This window comes from Trachurus trachurus, assembly GCF_905171665.1.
Source record: "Trachurus trachurus genome assembly, chromosome: 22".
Classification (NCBI taxonomy): Eukaryota; Metazoa; Chordata; class Actinopteri; order Carangiformes; family Carangidae; genus Trachurus; species Trachurus trachurus.
In genome coordinates, this window is record NC_139907.1 from 14,839,305 (window position 1) to 14,853,074 (window position 13,770).

General features: G+C 39.8%; 1 protein-coding gene across 2 annotated transcripts; it reads left to right on the forward strand.

Annotated features, from left to right (window-relative positions):
* Positions 1-4,473: 4,473 nt before the first annotated feature.
* Positions 4,474-13,096, forward strand: LOC311006054 (heterogeneous nuclear ribonucleoprotein Q-like). Of its 2 annotated transcripts, XM_083998690.1 has the most exons (12): positions 4,474-4,693; positions 6,477-6,636; positions 7,576-7,694; positions 7,933-8,040; positions 8,239-8,352; positions 8,628-8,804; positions 9,087-9,222; positions 9,766-9,971; positions 10,063-10,212; positions 10,319-10,440; positions 10,546-10,871; positions 11,553-13,096. In XM_083998690.1, exons 2-12 carry the CDS (start codon positions 6,489-6,491, stop codon positions 11,579-11,581), a joined length of 1,635 nt encoding a protein of 544 aa, XP_083854816.1. In that variant the 5' UTR covers positions 4,474-4,693; positions 6,477-6,488; the 3' UTR covers positions 11,582-13,096. The 2 variants fall into 2 exon arrangements, with proteins under 2 accessions (XP_083854816.1, XP_083854817.1); XM_083998691.1 differs by lacking the exon at positions 6,477-6,636 and having other exon boundaries at positions 4,570-4,693.
* The last annotated feature ends 674 nt before the right edge of the window (positions 13,097-13,770 follow it).

Consider the following 13,770-nt stretch of genomic DNA (forward strand, 5'->3'; position numbering starts at 1 on the left):
AGCAGTTACCTGGAGAAAAAAGAAGTTGGAACATCTATCAATCAAAACCTTATCAATGAGTAAGTCATAAATACATATTATTAGAGTATTACCATGTTGAGAGAAAGTGTCCTCTTCATTGTGCCTCTGTACAAGACCCCTTTATATGGAGGACTCCCTCTCCTGTCCATCTCATTTTATACCAGTGTTCCTGGGCAACTTCCTGGATTAGGTGAAAACCTATCAACCTTATCAGTGATCTCACTGACTCACTGGCCTCTCCGCTACCTTCCTCATAATCCCTTCATAGAACATAAATGATAAGAACAAACAGTGGAAAGTCAAAACAAACTTCTACCATCCTTCCATCCTGACTATGAATGACCCGTGTAATCCCTGGGTTTTTTGTTACTTGGTAACTGAGGGTTGTTATTATTTTTCATCTCACAGCAAAGGCAGGGTCATTAGTTGAGGATTTTCCTGGTCATTTTGGTTAACTACAGTTTGAACATCAGCACAGGCAGCATGTGAGTGGATAATAAAAAGTAAGTGTATGTCATTGCTCTCTTAGCCACATTGAAATGTATTCAGTCCTCCACAGTGTGACAAATTTTTACATACTTTTTTAAACATTCAACACATATGATATGGCTTTCCTTGGTGATGGATGTTATGAGTTGCTGTTGTCCTTCCTTTGTCAAATGTACATTCATTACAACCATAACATTCAGTAAAAAATCTAATAAAGTAAGTGTAAATTGAATTTTCATGTTGTCCTCTGTTGTGAAGGTTCTGATCTTTCAATGCACTGAGTGACGGCTTCCTGGGAAAATGAATGAAAGAAATAACAAGAGTTTTCTTGCATTAACATGACAGAAAAAAAACTTTTGGAAAAAACTAAATTATTAAATTATTTTATGATGTCACCTGAGTTCAAAGGTGTGATACATATTGTTTCACTAGTTTCTGATATTTCATAGCTAAAGTTATGAAATAATCTGCAGATGATGGAAGCAATCATCTGCAGATTATGTGCTGCCTAATGTTGATTAGTTATGAATGCAATACTGTCTTAACATGCCTATTATTATTATTTATTATTATCAGATCATGTTCGCTTGAAAAACAGTAAACTTTATTAAACAATGGCAATTTTTGCGGTGTGTATAGTCTTTTTTTTAACCTTTTGTTTTAAATTAAACATTAAACTCCTTGTTTCAGTGCAATAGCACCTTAACAACTAGACGATGGATGAATGGAAGAAGCTGTATAAATGGATATTTAATAGCTGCGAAGGAGTATCCATCTGTCCACCATCTGAAATGTCAAGGATGAATATGAATTTATTTTGTATTTCATCTGTGTGTTTACTTAACTTCCCATGTCCTGTGTCCTTGGTTGTGCTGGTGATAAATCCTCAGCCTAAGACTCGTAACTCAATAACTGTGGAGGACAAGATGTGAAGTCACAGAGATGTCAGGAGGCTGTGTTTTTTCCGTCTTACGTCATTGCATTGTTATCACTTTTGTTTTAAACCTTACAATAAGTGGTAGGACTACTAATTTCATTCCTGCTGATAAGATTGATTAACTGTAGTGGTGTACAGTCATTGTAATAGAATGAAATATTACCATACATCAATCAACTGTAATGGTAACGCTGTTATTAGTGTACTTATGCATTTTTATGTGTCATAAAGAATAAATTTTTCAGTAATAATAATCCCAAACATCAGCTGATATAAATGAGTGACAACCCCATTTCTCAAGATGAAAGCTTTTTAAAACTGATCTTATTTTTCTTGGTTCCTTATAACACAAGACTCACCCTGAATGAAGTGTGGGCGACCATTAAGTTCACAGAGAAATGGAGTCAAGCAGCTGAGAATGAAGGTGACTGCTCCACGGCCTCTTGAATGTCAAACAAAACATGTTTCTGTGGGGTTTTTTTGTAGGTTATGCAAGTAGCCTACAACATCAGCAAGGCCAGATGTTCAGCATCATAAGCAGACTTGCAATGTATTACTGTATCTCAGTGCTGCCTGTTTCCTAGGCTGCCTCCTTGTATTGATCTGGCAGACTGAGGATGAGCACCACAGGGATGTTAAGCCCCAGGTGTAGAGCAAATGCTGTGGTGGTCATGCTCAATGAAACACAAGTCCAATATATTCTCAGGGGCTCTGGTGTCAAAACAGTCACAGTTGCTGCTGAGGATATAGAGCAAGGGAGACATGGTGAGGTTAGCAGGTCATGTGTATAGTCAGCCAGTCTCTGCACAGATCAAAGCCAATGTAGCCACCTAGAAGTCAGTGACACCTGAGAGCATGTGGTAGTTTGCTGAGATTTGTAATTTTCTTTTGAAGCTAATGACTCCAGTGTTCACTGAAGCAGCAAAGAGAATTGTGATTGAAAATGAATATGAAAACCCATCAGGTCTGGGCTCATTCCCAGCTCAATACAGCAAAACTGAGGGCTGGCTAAAGGTACTCATTAAATGAAAGAATTTCAACCAACTGAGACAAAGCAGCACATGGAAGTCACATCACAATGGTGGTTTTTCTTGTTGGTAAAAAAAAAAGAGCATTGGTTGTTTCATGACTTGGGAGAAATGCATATTTAGCCATAAAGCTGCTTGCCTCCCAAATTTCAAAATGTCACACTATAGCCTAGATTACAGTAAGTATTTACCAGTTTATTGTAGACTCACTTATACTCCTCATCAGATTTAAAGGAACCCACTCACTGTGTCTATACAAAGATTTTATTTCTTCACATGTTACTAAAATAGCCTATGTAAGGCAAAGTGTCAATCTGATGGAATATCTTGCAGCAGTTTAATTTTTATTGTGCACACTGGAATACACAGGATGGAAAGTTGACAGTTGTGGTGGCTCTGCAAACATATTCAGCAGCCATTTGATTGATAAGGACACAGAGACACTCTCCACATGGTGGCATGAGAGATCTGTAATGTACGTGGCCCTGCTGGTTATCAAGACCTGTCGACACACGACACCAGCAACAATCACTGTCAAAACAAAATGCTTTTTTATTTCATAGGCATATGGTCAACAATTAAGAAAGTAAAAACAAAGACCTACCACTGCAGTTTCATTTTGAATGTTGTATTCTGGGTTAATAAAAAAGCAATTTGATGTCAGTAGGTGTGATATTTACTTCTCATGCTCAAGATTTTCTTGGGCACCAGTTGAAATCTGAATAGCTTTTCACCCGAGGATCTGGGTGGTGATGATGATGATTATCCCTTGAAATAAGACGTAATGAACAGTGCTATTGTCATTCCATCCAAAGTGCTAAACTTCACAGGAATTCATTCTGTCACTCTATTCTTCAACACCTGCACAAGTTATTCCTCAGACTCTCGCAGCCATCATCATCCAGCTGTTAATGCTCTATAACCACAGGGGTTGTTGGAGTCAATTACCTTTTAAAGTTTTATTACATGAGCCTTGAGCCAGACTTTAAGACCACAATTCAGTCAAGTTGTGATGAATTTAGCAGATAACCCAATCCTAAACTCACATACTTGAGATTAACTGTTAAAAACATATGGCCAAGTTTGATCTGACAACTTTTGCTAGGCTACTTGTAATTTTGTCAACCTCTATACTGCCTTAATGTCACATACAGTGCTATAGATAGGCCTAGAGAATCCCATGGCAAACAAATATGCTCACAATCATATATTTATTTTAATATTTAAATATGCATTTTCTGTGACAAACACAAACATTAAAAAATGATCTTGTAATAGGCCTACATACATGATGATGATGAATCCATCAAACATTTTCATGAAAACAGTAAAATAAAAGTTTGTTAGCTGCCTTTATAAATCACAGATTTAGGCTATATATAAAAGCAACAACAGCAACAAAAACATCTATTTGTTGAATTGATAATTTTCTACACTCACACACAATCTTGACATATTCTTTTGTTCATGTTGAAGATGAGCTCTTGTGAAATCCATGAGAAGAGTGACACAGTGTGGTAGAAAGTGGGACCTACCTCACCAGCCCCAGTCAAGCAGTCACTGTATGCTACTGTAAGGCACATGCGGTAGCCTACAAGCCCTGGCCTCAGATTCAATGTATGCAGTAATAAATTAAACGAATTCGCATTTCATATGTAATATGTAAGAATATTTGTAAAATGTTAAATTTGTCTTTCTCCTCCTCTTGTTTCTATTATAATTATGATTTATAAATGGGTGTATTTGAATATAGGCTATTAGTAAATTATTAATAGCCTAATATTTGATCTCATTGTGATCATCCCTTGTTTTATTTCATTATTATTTACTTTTAAATAAGTTTAGCACTGGTTTATAGTCTCGTTGTTTATTGTGATGCTTTCATGTTTCTGTTTTTCTGTACGCCAACATTTGTATCCGTGTCATAAACAGAGCAGTTGCGGTGCAACTCCTCATCGTCAGTAATGGTGATGGATGCAGCGGATGACCTGCTGCTCTACTGTAAAATGCATACAAGGCAAGCCCGTGCAGGGCTGTCCAAGAAACCCCATCGACGAGACAAAACTCGAGGCGTGAACGTGGCAGCCATTTTACATCATCAAGAGTGAATGACTGAAGCCGGACCAGTGCCGGGAGTTTTACACTTTTTCTGTCTTTTAAATATCACATTTATCTTCCTAAATAATCAACACCATACGCGTTGGTGAGCCAGCGGCAGGTAGGGCGAATGCTACTAATTGGTCACGTGATTATTGCTTAATTGTTTGCTTAAAAAGTCTGTATCGTGCGGTGCTGTTTCAAACAATGTGGAAACTGGTGGTGGTTGGGAACGACTTCTCCAGACCGGCTTTTTGAAAATGGACTCTTCCTATGTGGCGGCACGTTGACAAACCACGCATCTAGCAGGCTAAACCTCTAGCTCACAAGGCCTCGATGGGTCTAATGAGATTTAAAAGTAGTCGATTTGTCAATTTGTGAGGTCGGCACCGACAAATGACGATATAACAATGGCCTCACTGAAATTCCGTCCTAATTAGCATGCTAACTGAAGCTAGCCTATTTTGACAGATCGTGGAATTGACATGTTCATTGTCATTGTATGCTAACAGCAGCTCGCTGGCAAAAGCTAATTATCTTGGCAAGAATTTGCAATCCGGCGTTATTGCTGCACTAGCCGACACTCTTCTTGCCTAGTGAAACAGAAAAGACAGGCGCGTCCAAAGAAAGTGCATACTAGCGCGTCATGTTATTGTACCGATGAAGAGCCTTAAGTTAGCTTGGCTGCTGTAACATTAGCTGTGCAAACTAGCCCGCTAGTTAGCTAGCCTCAACGTGTGCGAGTCAGTCCCTCCCCGCTAAATCTAACGTTGTCACAAACGGAGGATAGAATAATTAATTCAAAGAAATTGTTAATCATAGATTGAAAACTGGAGGCTCGTTTTTGTGCGAAGGGGGCAAACGGTTACTTGTAACAAACGTGGGGACGTTTTATCCAATGAGAAAGCACGTGCTTACCGATATAATGTGATTGATTTGCAGGGCACTACGCGGTATCGTTTGCATGGTTTTCTTTCAGCTAATATTAGCTTAGGGTAATGGTAGCTGAGTTAACGTTAGGCCAAAACATAAGTTTGTCATCCACGTTTTGCTGAGTCCAGCGTTGCCGGATGCAGTTAATGTGGCTAGAGAAGAGTTAGATAGCTGCTCTGGACGAGCTATTGCCACACTAGCAGAACAAACAAAAAATAAGTCATTGTTTGGTTTGTGATGAAGCTGATAAGAGTATATACCACTCGGTAACAATATGTGCTGCCAATGTGTCAATAAACGAAATGCTAAATGGTGAATACTTGCTAACTGGTCAGCCACCGGAAATTGGGGCTCACTCTCAGATGGAGCACGTGTATCGGCTATCTAGAAGGTAAGCTAACTTGTAATTTAGAGACCAAAGCAAACAAGGCGTCTGAACCAGCAGAGATCAAGAGGTCTGAGATACAGGCGTTTAGCAAGTGAACTCTTGGCTCCGTTTACAGAAACTTCTGAGCCCAGACCAAGCCAGAGTGGAAAATACTGCCACATGGACACAAACCTGATAGTTTCACAGTTCTTACAAGATGTCATTTAATTGATTTCTGTGGGGGATTGAGTATGTGCATTGTCTGTTTTGAGCTCAATGTTCAAACATCTGTGTCAACTGCTTCTATGCAGGTTTTTTGGTTTCTACCTCATGCAAGCTGAGAGCTGCAAGTGTTTAAGTCAGGATTGTGAAAAAGTCTCTAGACTTTAAACAACGCTGATAACTCGTTTTGCGCACTGCAAAATTCCCTGTTTTTGATCATTTGCACTAAATGATGTGAAAGCCATTCTGTAATCAAGATCATAAATGGTTAAACTGTTTATTTAATGATTTGTCTGACATGTCTAAGACTTTGCACTCTCCTGAACACATCCCAAGTCTTGCCCTTGATCCAGGATTAATTTGGCTCATTGCATTTACACAGATTTCTGGAGACATGGCCACAGAACATATTAATGGAAATGGTCCAGAAGAACCAATGGACACCTCTGCTGCAGTTACCCATTCTGAGCACTTCCAGACTTTATTAGAAGCTGGTTTACCACAGAAAGTTGCTGAAAAACTAGATGAAATTTACATAGCAGGTAAGGCACAATGAATATACTTGCATATTCAAATATGCAAATTTTTTTTATGTTTATCAATTTCTTGCATGTATTGTCATTTTATCACCTTTTTGAATGGGGGAATTGGGATCCTGAAGCAACTTTTTGTGGTTTCCTACCAAAATGGGTACTGCAGTGCTACAAAATATAAAATTACACATTACTGGTGTGAAAATGTGTATGTGATTGCAGCATTTGCATTCCCAACATGGTTGCATGAGAACTGGTGTCACAGTGAATGAATTGTCTTGTCCTGGGAGTATCATTGTGAGCCTGTTAAGTCTCATTTCTAAGAATTTTTCTCCCATCCCATTAAGTCATTGCAGAAGGAGAAGTGGGTCTAAGTATGATGTCAGCCACAGCTTTTATCAGTCACTCTGGTCAGGTTTACAGAAGTTTGTACTAGGTGAGCTGCAGTGACAAAATTCGGGGGGTCATTTTAGGACTTGTTTGGGCGGTCAGATCTAGAAAAGTACTGGTCTGGCCTTTCCAGCCAGATGGAACTGCGGCAGAAACAATGGCAGCAGCTGTCTGGTGTGTGGCTGCCTGGGACAGGTGACGGCCCATCCACAGAGGAGAATGCAGACTGGCTCATTAGAAACTCCCAGTCACAGTATAGAGGGGCACTGGCATATCAAGTTGCACTGTCACATCTGTTGTGATTAGTTCTGCAAAAACGCGGTGTTTGGAGAGTAAAGTGCAGAGTGACTACTGAATAGTTCCATTAGACCAAGCCTTCACCCCTCCCCTTATTGTATATTACACTATTTAAAAAAGTATAAATTACTCAAAATAGCTCATGTAAATAATCTCCTCCCAGTGCTGTAATTTCTGTCCTTGAGTGACAAAGTAGATGAAAACTTTGCCTTTCTTGTTGGTAGCTCATCATTTCTTTCTCTGTTGTCCCCCTTCCTCCAGGTTTGGTGTCACACAGTGACTTAGATGATCGAGCGATTGAGGCTCTGAAAGAATTCAACGAGGAAGGTGCTCTGCAAGTCCTCTTGCAATTCAAGGACAGCGACCTCTCACATGTTCAGGTATGCATGTTGAATGGTTGGCGTGTCATACTTGAACACAGTGGATGATTTCTCTTTCTCTGTTAAGTGATGGAAAACAACAATATGTAGTTGAGCTGTGATTGCACTATTAACTTTTGATTGTCAGTGGTCTTATCTTAAAGATGGACTCTTGCAGAACAGACTTTTTTGTGTTGAGTAGATAATCAGAAGTTGTCTTAATGATGACATTTTAATTGGTACTTTTTTTCTGTTTCAGAACAAAAGTGCCTTTCTTTGTGGCGTGATGAAGACGTACAGACAGAGAGAGAAACAAGGGACCAAAGTGTCAGACACCAATAAAGGACCAGATGAAGCCAAAATCAAAGTAAGAACTGATACTTTATTTTAATATTATATTGCAATTGACATTATACCTGATAGACGTGAATACTGATGCAGTGTCTTTGAATGCAAAAATACACCTTAACTCTATTACCCAGATAACAAGTTAAACACGTGGCATATTCCTGCCTGTTGAGTAAACGATGTCTTTTTCAATATTGCCATGTTTTCTGATTTCCAGGCTTTGCTGGAGAGGACTGGCTACACACTTGATGTAACAACAGGCCAGAGGAAGTACGGAGGTCCCCCACCAGAGTCCGCCCACTCAGGGGCACAGCCCACCATCGGTACTGAGGTACGAAACCTGTGTTACACCGTTTTAATAACACTGCAAGTGTAGTGGACATTTTAGTAGCTGTAAGTCGGTTGGTCTAAATCCTTAAAAAACAATGGTGTCCAAATGATGAAACTTGAATATCTTATATAGTAACCTTGGTTACACTGATAGTTTACCGCTAAGAACTGACTGGATACCTTTCTCCTAAACGCCACCAATCTCTTGTTTTCACCTTAAAAATCAGACCAAAGAGTGTCTCTCATACATTGTAATCTTTCTGCTCAACCTGGCAGATATTTGTAGGCAAAATCCCCAGAGACCTTTTTGAGGATGAGCTGGTTCCGCTGTTTGAGAAAGCTGGCCCCATCTGGGACTTGCGCCTGATGATGGATCCTCTGAGTGGCCTGAACAGAGGCTACGCCTTTGTCACTTTCTGCACTAAAGAAGCTGCACAGCAGGCTGTCAAATTGGTAAGTTGACTCTACTGCACTTGTGGCCAGAAAGAGAAGTCGTCTGATGGAGTTGTTAGTCAAAACATGCGATAATAGATTTTGAACAAAACAACAAAGTAACCCTCTGAAGTATAGAATATGCTAATGGTATTTAAAACGTAAAGAGGGATGTGAAATATGTTGTGATAGTAGACAAAGATGTGAATGACACGCACATAGAGTTGACCTAGGCTCTAATCTGTAGGCTCTCTTGCCTCTCTTTTTGGTCCCTTACTTAAATGATCCTTCATCCTTCCGCAGTGCAACAACAATGAAATCCGACCGGGTAAACATATCGGCGTGTGCATCTCTGTGGCCAATAATAGACTGTTTGTTGGCTCCATCCCCAAGAGTAAAACAAAAGAGCAGATTGTTGAAGAATTCGCTAAAGTTACAGGTGAGTCATTGCCATCCCTTGATGTCTGTGATTCGATCAACAGCTTCATAACCTACTATTTAGATTAGATTTGCTCTGCATACAAGATTTGTAATGCAAGAATGAGTGGGTGAAGCTTTAAAGGTTAATTAAGGTTTTTTCCAGGTTGTGTCCAAATGATGACTTCATTACTGTGCTGGAGTGACTCACGTTACTATGATGGCTTACCGCTAAGATCTGACTGGACACTAAACAAAGCAAATATAGTTTTTTTTTTTTTTTTTGGTCTCATGGTTGGGTCTCAGAGTGACCGGAAAACTTCTTAAGTCATAATTTCTCAGTACTTCTGCTTTAACACTGAAGTGAAACAATTTTATCAATAGTTTCTTTAATCCTTTCAGATTTCCTTTTACATTATGTTCCCATCTTCCTTTTTTTTGGTAACTAATGGCAGATTATTGACAGGTCATTGATTTGAGATTGTTTTTTTTTAATATACTGATTAAAGCCACTTAATCACCTGCTGTTTTTTCTCCACCCCTCTCCTGTTTCTGTTTTCTACAGAGGGTCTAAACGATGTCATATTGTACCACCAGCCAGACGACAAGAAGAAGAATAGGGGCTTTTGCTTCCTTGAGTATGAAGACCACAAAACAGCAGCTCAGGCCCGGCGCAGGCTGATGAGCGGCAAGGTGAAAGTATGGGGAAATGTGGTCACCGTGGAATGGGCCGACCCTATCGAGGACCCAGACCCAGAGGTCATGGCCAAGGTAAGGCACAGAGCAGAGAAGTGCAGATGTCACCAAAATGTGTTTTCTGCTTTTTTTGTAAAAAAGCTGAACCTTGTTTTTCTTTCCCTAGGTCAAGGTGCTGTTTGTGAGGAACCTAGCGAGCACTGTTACAGAGGAGATACTTGAAAAGGCCTTTAGTCAGTTCGGCAAGCTGGAGCGGGTGAAAAAATTGAAAGACTACGCCTTCATCCACTTTGAGGAGAGAGACGGTGCTGTGAAGGTATGGGAGAAAAACCACTGAATGTAATGACACAGAACACATGAATCCTAACGTAACTAATCATTGAGGCGAGATTCATCATACAATCTTTTCTTTAACTTCACAGGCTCTGGCTGATCTCAATGGCAAAGACCTCGAAGGCGAGCACATTGAAATCGTCTTCGCCAAGCCCCCCGACCAGAAGAGGAAAGAACGCAAAGCCCAGAGACAAGCCGCTAAAACACAAATGTAAGAGGGAACAATGCAACTCAGACCCACAAAGATTTACCAAATGTAAACGTTGATATAAAGCAGGAAATCATTTTTATGTTTGGCTTGTGTATCCTCTCTCAGGTATGACGATTACTATTACTACGGGCCTCCCCACATGCCGCCACCCACAAGAGGCAGAGGCCGAGGCGGGCGTGGAGGTTATTCTTACGCTCCTGATTATTATTGTTATGAAGACTATTACGATTACTATGGATACGATTACCACAACTACCGGGGCGGCTATGATGACCCGTACTATGGCTACGAGGACTTCCAGGGGTCTGGAAGAGGACGAGGAGCAAGGGGCGGAATCCGTGGCAGTGCCAGTCAGACCAGAGGCCGTGGCGCTATCACACCAAGGGGCCGGCTCGGCTTCTCCCAGCGAGGAGGTCCTGGAACGAGCAGAGGTAAATTACATTTTTCAGAGCAGCAGCACTCAAGATTGAGTAAAACCACATTAGTCACACAGTAGTGACTAATAAAACTTGACTTTGCTGTTCCAGTTAAGTATTGTTCATTACACAAAGAAGTTGCTACGTGGCTCACTTCATTATGAGTCAGTGACTTTTAGAACTCTTAAAAAATGAAATAGAGCTCAGTCTTTGTGCTTTTGTCTCTATATATCTGAGGCTAAAGTTCAACTTTTAGGGCTCAATGTCCAGGGGAATGACATACATGTTTGGCAGGGCTGCACTACAGTTGAAAATGAAAGTAACTCCAGTTTGGGAAATGTTATGGATGACCTCATGGTGCAGGTATTGATTGTTAGTATTGAGAAGCCTGCACAAAACACACACACCTTGCTTTTAAATTTATAGAGTTACACCTGCTTATTGGCCTCATAACTAATCTCTGACAGGTGTCATCTTTCAGAGCAGCCACAGGGCTTGTTGCTGCCAGCAGACAAAGGTCATTCACAGCATACTTTGTTTTTAAGAAGGGCAGCTGAGTCCTACTGTGGTTGCAAAAAACTGGCTTCAGTATTAATGTCTTTCTCTTTCAATGATCTCGTCAGTTTGCCGATTGACAGGGAATGCATGCAACATGGATTTGTTATACTAATTATATCTTTGCTCTCGTTGGTCCAGCAGGGAAACGAGGCCGAGGGCGGTCCTGACCTGTCACAGTGGATACTGACTTGATGTGTGGGGTTAACACCGTAAGCTGCAATGGATGTTGAAACAAAAAAAAGAGCACGACAAAAAGGTCCAATGATATTCCAGCCTTACAGAAGAAGCATCACCCCTTCCCCCATGTTTTTCTTTTCTTTTCTTTATTTTTTTTTTCTGAAACTGCCACCTTAAAAAGATGACCGGAGGATTCTGAATACTCGCCACAGCCTCTTTGCCCCGAGTCCCTGTACCCAGCCCCTGATACGCGGGGCTCTATGTATTGCCCTTACAATCTACCCCTTCCCTGTCCCTGAACATGCCATTTTTAAAATAATTATTGAAGAATTTGCACTTTTTTAAGTTCTTAGGTTTGAAGTGGCTCAAAGGAGCTTGATGCTATTGTATATTTTTGTGCTAATCGCAATTTTTATTGTCGGAATATCCATGTAAATCTTAATCGTTTGATCTGGATGTTTGAAAGAGAACATTTGCAGGTTTTTAGGGTGTACCCACCTGGCATGGATAAGTCAGGCATTCCAGGAAAGTGGTTCTTTTCAGAACTTGTCTTTAAAGGGTTGGTTGACTACCTCAGTACAGAGGACTAAACTACCCGGCCTGTACTGTAAATAGGGAAACTATATTGATGAAAGCAGGGCTTGTTTTAATACAAAATATGCACAAGAGCTGCAGCGCAAAAACGATGTACTTAATGTAATATAGTCATTTTAGCTGCAGCTCTGACACTGCAAACAGTCAAACTGGGCATGCAAAACAATCTCATAAGATGAGTCTGAACAAGCCCTGCTTTTATCCTATTTTGAACTGAATTAGCCGCCTTGCTTCTTCAGAGTATGTAGTTACTGGTTGTATAGTTTTTCGGATAAAATGTTACTTTTGTAAAGGCTTCAACATCACAGGCATCCAACTGCCTTTGATTTAAAAAAAAAAAAGAAAAAACAAAAATAAAGCCCTGCAGTGTCCCTTTTGTGCCACTGTATTATTCCAGTGGGTTTGTTTTTATATCGATAACAACACATTTTCAGAAAACTTAAGAATAATGTTAAACAACCTAATCCAATCCTCCGTCACGTAAGATCATGTTAATCTTAAATGATCCCTTCCCAGCTCCCAAGACAGCAACTAAGTAGAAGATCTTTCAAGTTAATCTTGATCGATGACTGAATTGCCATATTGCCCAGCCAGTGAGCATGTGTGCCTAACGTTAGCTGCTATGATTTGGTGAGGGATCATAGTCACATAGTGGTAGAAGGGATACTGCAGTGAATGATTTCTATTTCCAGGTATAGCAAAAAGGAAACTGTGCTCGTCAATCCCAGTTTTCTATACAGTTAACTCCCTCAATAAAATCATAACAACCACCTTTTGAAAAAAAGATGTTAGCAGTTTTAAACTATTGTTGGTGGCCAACAACGTTTTTTGCATTCCTGCAAATAAATTGTTTTATACTGTAAAATGGAGGTGAGTGTAACTTATTTTTGTAATAAAGTTTTTGATTTCTATCTGTGTCTTACTCCTTGGATAAAATCCTCACGAGGTGGAAATGCTGTTTCTAATTGGAAGGTGTCGGGTTCACTTTGGTGGCATGACTGTCTTTGAAACTTTCTTTCAGTGATTTTAAATCTCTCTTCATGTGATGTGAAGAATTACTCATTTACTTGTAAGGTTATGTGTTAAATTTAAAACAAGGAAGTTAACTACAGTGATACCAGCCACCAGACTGGTTTGCTCTCATATTTACCAAGTGAAATGAGACAGTCAAGTGGAAGCAGGAGAAAAATAAAGATATGAAATGACTTAGTTTAGTAGGCCATACCTGTGAGATATTATTTACTTAGTCTAATGTGTCACTAAACAGATTCTGGGGAGGGGGGGGGGGGTTATTGCTTAAATTGAATAGGAAGATATAAAGGCAATTAAGGTTGTTTTTGTCTCCTATTTTCACTTGCATCAACAGTGAGTTAACAAATATGGCTGCCCTGATCCTTAAAATATGATTTAAATCCATAAATGGGCTAAAAAGAAATAATATTGAATAATTCAATTGTTCATTTATGTCTACGTTTTTAATATTACATAAGCTCTACCTTTGAAAACACGGTTGTTTTTTTTTAATTTTTATGTCTATCTGGATTTGTGAAGTGTCACTTAACAATGTAGCTTTTGCTGTGAGCGC